General features: G+C 57.5%; 2 protein-coding genes across 3 annotated transcripts; both read right to left on the bottom strand.

The window, feature by feature from the left end:
- Positions 1–884: 884 nt before the first annotated feature.
- H310_14932 lies at positions 885–5,449 on the bottom strand. Of its 2 annotated transcripts, XM_008882908.1 has the most exons (7): positions 4,668–5,449; positions 3,352–4,606; positions 2,992–3,302; positions 2,547–2,943; positions 2,168–2,486; positions 1,671–2,119; positions 885–1,620 (listed from the first exon to the last, which is right to left on the bottom strand). In XM_008882908.1, the coding sequence occupies exons 1-7, from the start codon at positions 5,387–5,389 to the stop codon at positions 1,093–1,095; spliced, it is 3,981 nt and encodes a 1,326-aa protein (XP_008881130.1). In that variant the 5' UTR covers positions 5,390–5,449; the 3' UTR covers positions 885–1,092. The 2 variants fall into 2 exon arrangements, with proteins under 2 accessions (XP_008881130.1, XP_008881131.1); XM_008882909.1 differs by having other exon boundaries at positions 1,671–2,486.
- Positions 5,450–6,285: 836 nt separating this feature from the next.
- On the bottom strand, positions 6,286–8,249 carry H310_14931 (hypothetical protein). The gene is made up of 2 exons (XM_008882907.1): positions 7,282–8,249; positions 6,286–7,230 (listed from the first exon to the last, which is right to left on the bottom strand). The coding sequence occupies exons 1-2, from the start codon at positions 8,202–8,204 to the stop codon at positions 6,477–6,479; spliced, it is 1,677 nt and encodes a 558-aa protein (XP_008881129.1). The 5' UTR covers positions 8,205–8,249; the 3' UTR covers positions 6,286–6,476.
- Positions 8,250–8,766: the final 517 nt, after the last annotated feature.

The following is an 8,766-nucleotide window of genomic DNA, read 5'->3' as shown; positions in this document are numbered from 1 at the left end:
GCACTTGTGCCGAGAAGCACCCTCGCCAAACAACCCGGACTCCAAGTCTCGTTGCTCGCGTGATTTGTGCACAGCAGACCGCTCTCCTTGGACAGTCAAGGAATACACAAAAACACCTTGTTGGTTTGCATACATCGAATCGACGTGGGTTAAGAGTTGTTTTCGCGCCGTTGATCAGGGCGTTGGAGCACATCCGGCGGCAACACACGCTGCCATACACGTTCCCAGTCCAGCATTACAGAGAAGGGCAGCGGCAGGAGCGCCAACTCCTGCTGTCACGGTGCCAAACGTCAACCCCGCAGCTCCGTAGCACGCCACAACCAGAGCGTTGCATCCCGTTTGGCACATCGCATACGCCAACGGTCCAGCGCGCGCGGTGTGGGCCAAGACAATCCCGACCATCAGTGCCGCTCCCAATCGTGTGCTCCTCATGGCTGTCGACAACTTCCAAGTGATCGCACTCGTTCATGGACAAGTTTCAGTTGCGACCCAACTGCAAGAACCCCGTGAGTCAATTTCCTATTTTTTGTGGTTTAAAACGAATTTGTTGCTATTTTGACCAGATCCGTTGCAGTACACAAATATTTTTGTATAAATGTGAAAAAGTCGATATTTGCTGGAGAAGAGCAAATACGTTGAGAGAGTTGCTAACCTTTTTGTGCATTCGTTTCTATGGGTTTTTAAAAAGCCATTGTTGAGTTGCTCCATTTCCAAGACATTTCCCATGTCCTTTTTCACCGTGTCAGGAAAAAAGACATATATTCACTACAGTCGATCGGATGACAAGTGGAGAATTATCTTGGTGTTCGTATACACCACCTATGCGCAACTGAATCCCCCTGGTCACGTAAAAAACGCAAGAATTGGAAATGAACGTCCAATCCCTTCGATTTGACTGAAGTGTTCCTGCGTTAAAAAGAATAAAACGTTTCCGAATGTGGTCATGCTGTGGTTCTCTAGTTCGAGGTTGGCATGGAACAAAGGTCGAAGCCAGTCCAGTCGTGGGCAGTGCCGCCGGTCCTCGTGCAAGGAGCGTCTCTACCGCGTGTGTGGATGGCCTGGTTCACATCAAGCTAGGGTGAATAGGATATTTTATGACACTTGGACGTGGGCGTGTTGGGCGAGCTGGGCGAACGCGCTGTCCTTGTTGGCGAGGAGGGTGGCGGGGGCGTCAAACTCCTTGACGCGGCCCGCGTCCAGCACGAGGATCCGGTCCGAGTCCAAAATTGTCTCGAGCCGATGGGCAATGATGAGCCGCGTGACGCCGTGGAACCCGTCCTGGATCATTTGCTGGATCAGCCGGTCCGTCTCGAGGTCGATGTTGGCCGTCGCTTCGTCCAGCACCACGACCTTGGACTTGCGCAACAATGCGCGCGCGATGCACACCAACTGGCGCTGGCCCACCGACACGTTCCCGCCCTTCTCCGACACGGCAAACTCGAGCGACCCCACAAACTCGTCCAAGTGCACTCGCTCGAGCGCCGTCCACAGCTCGTCGTCCGAGCACGTGTTGGACGGGTCCAAGTTGAACCGAAGCGACCCGCTAAAGAGCACCGGGTCTTGCGGGATGATGGTCATGCGCGACCGGAGCGTGCGGACCGAGATCGACGCAATGTCCACCTGCATAGAGCCATCAGACCTCCTCACACGCATGGGTCATCGATTCGTACCCCGTCCAGCGTGATCGTGCCCGTCGCCGACGGCACCATGCGGAAGAGCGCCGCCATGAGCGAACTCTTGCCCGACCCCGTGCGGCCGCAGATCCCAACCTTCTCGCCGCCCTTGACCGTGAAACTCACGTCGTTGAGGACCAAATCCAAGTGCTCGCGGTACCGCATCGAGTAGTTGGTAAATGTGATCTCGCCCTGCGTCGGCCACGAGCCTGGAGGAGTAATTAAGACGACGGCTGGCTTGCCGGCCATCGCTGTGGCGGCGTCCTCACTGGCGAGCGAGTTGAAGTGGCCGAGGCGTTCGACGGCAGTCATGGTGTTCTCGACCATGTTGGAGAAAATGGCAACTTTCGACAGGAAAAACGACAGCTGCGACGAGTACGTGAGCGAGAGGCCGGCCGCAGTGAGGCCAATCGAGGACTTGGTCCAGATCGAGACAAAGGCCACGCCTAGATCGTGTCAGGAATGTTGCCATCGCGATGGCATATCGCACGTACCGACGATCACGAGCGACGCGACCCAGTCGAGGCGTAATTGAAACCATCGATTGCTCATGCTCAGTGTAAACGTAAAGCGTATGTGGCGGTCCAGGGCGGCGCGTTGGTTTTGGAGGAATCGCCCGGTCCGGCTGAACGCACGGATGGTCGAGAGGCCGTGGATGGCTTCACTGACTTTGGTCACCACGGGCGATCGCGACGTCCCCTCCATGCGCTTGAGCTCGGACGACGACGCGTTGTAGAATCGCTGGAGTCGGAAGAACAAGCCGACGAGCGGCAAGTAGAGCACGAGAATCCAGGGGGTCGTGACCATGCACACCTATCGCAAGCCGCCGATCCGTGAGCGACTGCAACAACGCTGCCGTCCGGACGCACGTACCACGACGACGGCAAAGAACTGAAACAGAAACTGAAGCACCATCATGCCAAAGTAGGGCAAAATCGCGTCGACTTGGTCCAGATCGGACGAAAACCGATTCAGGACGCGGCCGACCGGCGTCACGTCAAAGAAGGTCGGGACGGGCGCATGGACGACAGCATGGAAGATCTTGGCATGCAACGCACGGGAGCACGCGATCGCAACGACGAGGACGTGCAGAGACCGCCCGTAGACAGTCAGCACGGACGCCACGGCGAGGAAAATGTACCACCACCCGGTCGACGTCGATGTGTTGAGGGTCGGGTCGTTGGACCAGTAGCTCATGAACCAGTCCAGCAACGACACGAGGGTTTGGGACGCTGTGTAGAAGAGCGCGATGAAGCTCGCGACAACACAACTACAAAACGACATGACGGGCTGAAGAGACGACGCCATCGATCCATACCCGTTCCTCCCGCTCGAGGTAAAGTAGAGGTTGTACGTGGAAGCAGTCACCGTTCCCTTTTGACGGTCTTCGTGGCCGATGAGTTGGCCGCGGATCGCGAGCTTGGGTGGTGGTGTGAGTGTTGGGGGATTCTTTGACGATTCAGCATCGACTTGACCGGCAGACTCGACAGGCACCTTGGCCACGTCGTTGTCCGCAATGCCCTCCGTCTCCGTGGCGTGGTTGGCAACATGCATCAAGTGGGGGAAAGCATGCTTGATGTCATCGTAGGTCCCGTCGCCTACGATCGTTCCGTCGGCCATGACGAGGACCTGGGTTTGCAGGTGACGATCGATATAGAGACTTGGCCCGAGCACGTACGCGATCGGCTTTGGGCAGAAGATGGTAGTGGCTGTTGAGCACCAAGACGGTCGTTTTGTGTTGCAACAGCCCCTGGATGCCCATTTCAAACACTGCGTTCGCGACGTGCACGTCCAGCGCACTCAACGGGTCGTCGAGGAGGTATACGTTGGCGTTGGGGCAGTACAGCGCCCGCGCCAGACTCACGCGGGCCTTTTGGCCGCCGCTCAAGTTGATGCCGCGCTCGCCGATCTCGGTCGCGTCGCCGTCTGGCAGCATGGACAAGTCCGATTCGAGCTGGCAAGCCGACAACACCTCGTGGTACACCGCTTCGTCGTACGGCGAGTCAAACAGGATGTTTTGCTTGAGTGTGGCGTGCTGGATCCAAGCATCTTGGTTCACGTACGAAAAGTGCGCGTGGTGGACGTGGCGCTGTCCTCGAACTTGGTGGATTTCGCCGAGGATGGCATGAATCAAACTGGACTTGCCGCTTCCGACGGCGCCGATTACAATCGTGAGCGATTGCGGGGCAATGTGCACTTGAATACTGCGCAGTGTCAAAGGTCGCGTCACCGCCGCCATGGCAAGCACTGCATCGTGGAGAGTCTTGTCCGCAGTGGCCGCCGAAGCGGCGACGGATCGGTTGCTAGCGGCCCAGCTAAAGTCCCCCTGGTCGATCTCAATGACGGGTGTCAGGTTGGTTGTGTCGGTGCCATCGTCGTCTGCACTCGGCAACAAAAGATCGACTTCGTCAGCCAACAGAAATGTTGTGATGCGGCGGCACGATGCCAAGGCTTCCGTGAGCCCCATCACGGACGAGCTAAACACTGTGCAGGGTTGGCGGGCAATGTTCATGTAGGCGAGGGCAGTGAAGGCGGCGGGGGTGGTGAGCTGGTTGCCGAGGGCCACGTACACCATGAGGCAGGCTGCGAGGGACACGAGGGGGGCCAGCATGAGCGCGACCGTGTTGAAAATGCGCGTGGCTTGGTATTTCCGCAGCAGCACGAGCTCCTGCGCTCGAATGTCGGCCAGCTGGGACTCCAGTGACGCCTCCCACGCGTACAACTTGACAACGCGGATGCCTTGGAGGATTTCGTTGGTGAGTTTGACGCGCTCGGCTTGAACAGCAAGAACATCGGCGCGGAGACGGCCGACCTTTTCGCCTGTTTTGAACCCCATCGTGACAAACGCCAGCATGATGCTGCCCCCGACGACCGCAACGATCGCTCCGAGTTCCGTCCCGAGCATAACAAAGACTGCCAAGAGAGTAAGCGGGCTAGCGCACAGTCGAGAAAGACGTGAAGCTTCCCACAAGTCCTCACAAACGTATATCTTACCTGATAAAGGTCCAATACCCCATGAGGAACCCAAAGAACATGCGGTCAGCATCCACGGACGCCATGGTGACGATGTCGCCTGTGGTCAGGCTCTTTGTGGCATATCCTGACATGCACAAGATCTTCTTGAAGACGGTGTCCATGAGCACGAGCTTTGCATTCACGCCCAAATAGTTGGCCAGGTACTGGCCATAGTCGCCGATCGAGACGGACGCGATCGTGACCACCGACAAGACGGTGGCAAGGGCGTAGCCGTTGGAAAGGCCGACGCTCGTGGCGATCGGGAGGTCATCTGGCTGCTGGAGAAATTGCAGCATCGACTTGATCAGGATCGGCTGGACGAGCATGAGCGCCCCCGAGACCACGTACAGCGAAATCGAGTACCAGATTCGAACTCGGAACGTCCGGTAGATGGTATACCACAGCGCGGGCGCCCGCTTCGTCCGCTCGACGTCCCAGTGCTTCCGGAATTCGGCGTGAAGTACCGCAGCTGTGTCCGACTGCGGCAATGGCCACACGTCGTCCTCGGTCAGCGGCGCCTTGGCACCTCGCGCGATCAGCCGGTCGATCCACGAAATGGCCACGACCGTCAACCAGTTTGCCGACTCGAGTGGGTTGGACTGGCTGCTCCATGGAATCTCCACGACTTCTTCGACGCGATGGACGCCGTTCGCCTTTGGCGTCTCCACCAACGCGTAGGTGGCATCCCCTGCCCGTGCCATCCTCGACACGATCGAGAAATGAGTGGAAATTGTTGGCAGCACAGCGGCATGGACAACATTTGCACAGTGGAACTTCAAATTGCTACGGAACGTCCTTCCGATTCGTCATCTCGGCCAATCGGACCAACGTCATTAAATCCAGGGAATTTTCAAGTAGTTGTCGGCATTGCGACAGATACCCCATCGTGTATGTGTCGATGTCGAGAGGGAATTTTTGAAGTGACTGCGCCACGCCGACCACGATGATGCTTCAACCAAAGGCGCGAGCTATCAGCCCTGCTGCCGTGCTCTCGGCACGTCGCAGGAAGACATCAACTGGGTTGCGATTCGTGATGCTTGGCCCCCCCGGACATTGGGCAATTGATATCTGGGTTACTCAACAGCCAATCAAATTGCTGATTGTTTGTGATTGGGGGATGACAGCCAATCAAGAATGGCGTTGACTATTTCGACGACTTGGGTGAATGAAACCCATTCCAAAGATGGCAAACCTGTGGGGGTGGCAGCGGGGAAGACGCCGTGGGCAGAGCATGGCGATGCCGGCACTGGAAGAGAGATCGCGAAGGCAGTCGAACCTTACTGTCCCAGATCACGAGGGAGATAGCTGCTCTTGGCCTTGTACCTTCAGTTGGCTTGTCAACAGGGACCACCCAGTGCCTCCAAAACACGCGAGTGGACACTGTAGTGGTTGCAATGAGCTGGTACACCTGGACATGGCCCCACAGTCAGCATGGTCGACTCGATCGACACGGCAGTGGCATCCGATGGCCCTTTGGACCACATGCAGTTGGTCAGATGTTGTTCAGCTGATATATGGCGATATCGCTATATGAATGGGACGACACACTAGCGCACACACAATGTTTGTTTGGCTGAACTGCGCCAATCCCGCGCAGCCTCCACTCGCCACTGCAGTTTGAAGCGGTGGTGCGTATTAAAAGAGCTGGAGCTACCATTGTGACATTCGTGAACCCATCATGCGTTCCAAGTCGACGTAGAGTTGCTGGTCCGCCACAAAGTCGGTCCATTCCTCGATTCAATGGCAGGAATTCACAACCTATCGTCATTCACCTTTTCGTGACAATCTCTACAACATGTTGGCATCTCGGACAAGCTGGTACGATGTCGGCGCCTGGTCACGTTGCGTCCGGTGCCTCAACAACGACCACAACACTCCTCCCGCAAAGCACAACGCCCCCGTGACGTACATGGCTCGAAAGAACGACAACGTTCCATTGTCTTCTCGAACCGTGAGCGACTCCATGGCCTTGGCCGTCCCAACAACGATCGAGTCTTGGCGGAACACTCGGAGAAGGACATTTTTCGACGCGATCTGGCCGCATGGAGTCCAAGAGCGCACGGCGAAAGCCACGACCGTGGGGGGCTTTTGCCTCTGCGTTGTCGGAATCGCAACGCGGCTGTCCTGAAGCGGAGTCCACCGCTGAAAGATCGGGCGGCCATTCGGGCGCTGTACTGTCCATGTAACTTGGGACTTGACCCAGTCGCCATCGGGGGTGGCCACCTGCACGAGGCTCTCCACGTTCAACATGACAACGTCGACATCCGCCGTCCACACGAGCCGAATCGTGTCCGACGCAGCGTGGTAAACCACTTCGTCCTTCAAGTAGGGCGGAATCCAGCTCCGCTTGGCCCTCTCGGTTGTCTCCAGTGCATGCGGCGTTGCTTCCAGCGACGCGGAGAAGAGATCCATTGGCACAAACGTCACGCAGTGGTTCAGCGTACAAGCGTCGGTGCCTCGGCACTGCGGCGTCGAATCGAGAGGGCTGGCGCAGGACGCAGGGTGCACCCATTCCTTCAGCACGCGGGTCGTGTGCACACACCTACGTGCAAACCCACGTCAATTGAAATCCACACGGACAACGTGAGTATACTTGGTACAGACGGCGGCAGGGTCTGGAATCGGTCGGTCGAGAGTCAAATCCATGGTGTCGGCCACCGCTTTGAGCTCGTTCAACTCGACGGCGGTGGGGGCGTCCAGCTCCCGCAGCACCCTGACTTTGTCATCGTCGTTGCCACGCACCATGTCCACCGTGGTGTGTCGCCCCAACCGCTTGGTCTGGACGGTAAACGAATCGCAACGCGACGTAGCGACTTGCCCTGCCACGCACGGAAAATTCTCCACGCGGTGGCCCCACTTTTCAAATGCATCCACCACAGCGCTCCACTTGAGTTCCTCAAACGGATCTTTCAAGTGCGAGTAGAATGCCGTTGCATCGTACGTGACGTTGTTCACGGACACGTACGACGGGCACCGCTCCAGCGGCTTGGGCGGCCACGTATCCGGGTACGCAATGCACGTCGTGGCTTGGCACTGGAGCGGCGCTGCGCGGTGGAGCTGACCCACGTCTTTGCATACAAAATACGACGCGTCGAGGCGAAACACCCCCGGGGCGACGGCGTTGTTGGTGGTGTGCTTGTCGAGGGTTGTTTGCAAGTCCAACTGAAATGTTGCGAAGGACGTGCCATGGGCCTCGATGTCTGCGTACGCGATCGAGTCGAACAGAAGTGGAACGTTCGACGATGTCGACAGCGTGATATCGCGTCGATTCAGCGCAGACGTGGCCGTGATATTGACGGGTGCTGAGGCAGCGCACTGCTTGGGGACCGCATAGATTGGATTGCGCGGGACGTACAGGATCGATTTTGGCCCGAACGTACAATGATCCAAGGGAAAGCACCTGGGCTGGGTGATGGCGGTCGGTCCACCAACCGATCGCCCGTCAGTCAAGCCAGCAGTCGACTCGCCACGCGTAGCATGGACCGCGCCAAGGCCAAGAAACAAACCTGCTTTCATCGATGGTGCGTGTGTCAAATTGGAACAACGGGGTGTGGCGTCGACGCGACCTTTCGAAAAGATCTCGCGACTGTGTGGGTTGTAAGAACGGGCCAATCGAAATTCACGACGCTTCCACAGGGTGGGATGCTTTCGATCACTGCTTTGAAGGGATGGAATGTGCTGCATGAGCAGGTCGACGTGATCCAATTCAAGCGGGGGTTGTGGTAGGGGGTCCTTGGCAGCCCCACATTGCTGTGGCCATGATTAGCGCCGGCGCCATTCCGTGTGGCGTGGTCGATGTGCCCATCTCCAGCTCGATAGCCGACTTCCTCAACTTACGTTCAAAGCCGTGACTTGTGGCCGCGAAATGCTGTCTCAAGCACTTGATAGGAGCGTGACAAAAGGAGTGACCCGGATTGTACGAGCTCTGGGTCAGGCTGCAGTTCGATGCAGTCAGCGGGGAAGCGCAGAGCGGCGGGTGTAACCTCCTCGGCCACAATCGGGCTTCGCGCATGTCGCCAGGGCAAGGCATAGCCCTCCACTGTCGCGGTGAACAAGACCCCAGTGGATTCGATCAAGT

The sequence above is a fragment of the Aphanomyces invadans genome, assembly GCF_000520115.1.
Source record: "Aphanomyces invadans strain NJM9701 unplaced genomic scaffold supercont1.107, whole genome shotgun sequence".
NCBI lineage: Eukaryota > Oomycota > Saprolegniomycetes > Saprolegniales > Verrucalvaceae > Aphanomyces > Aphanomyces invadans.
The sequence above is the reverse complement of the archived record's forward strand: the minus strand, read 5'-3'. Positions and strand labels throughout refer to the sequence as shown.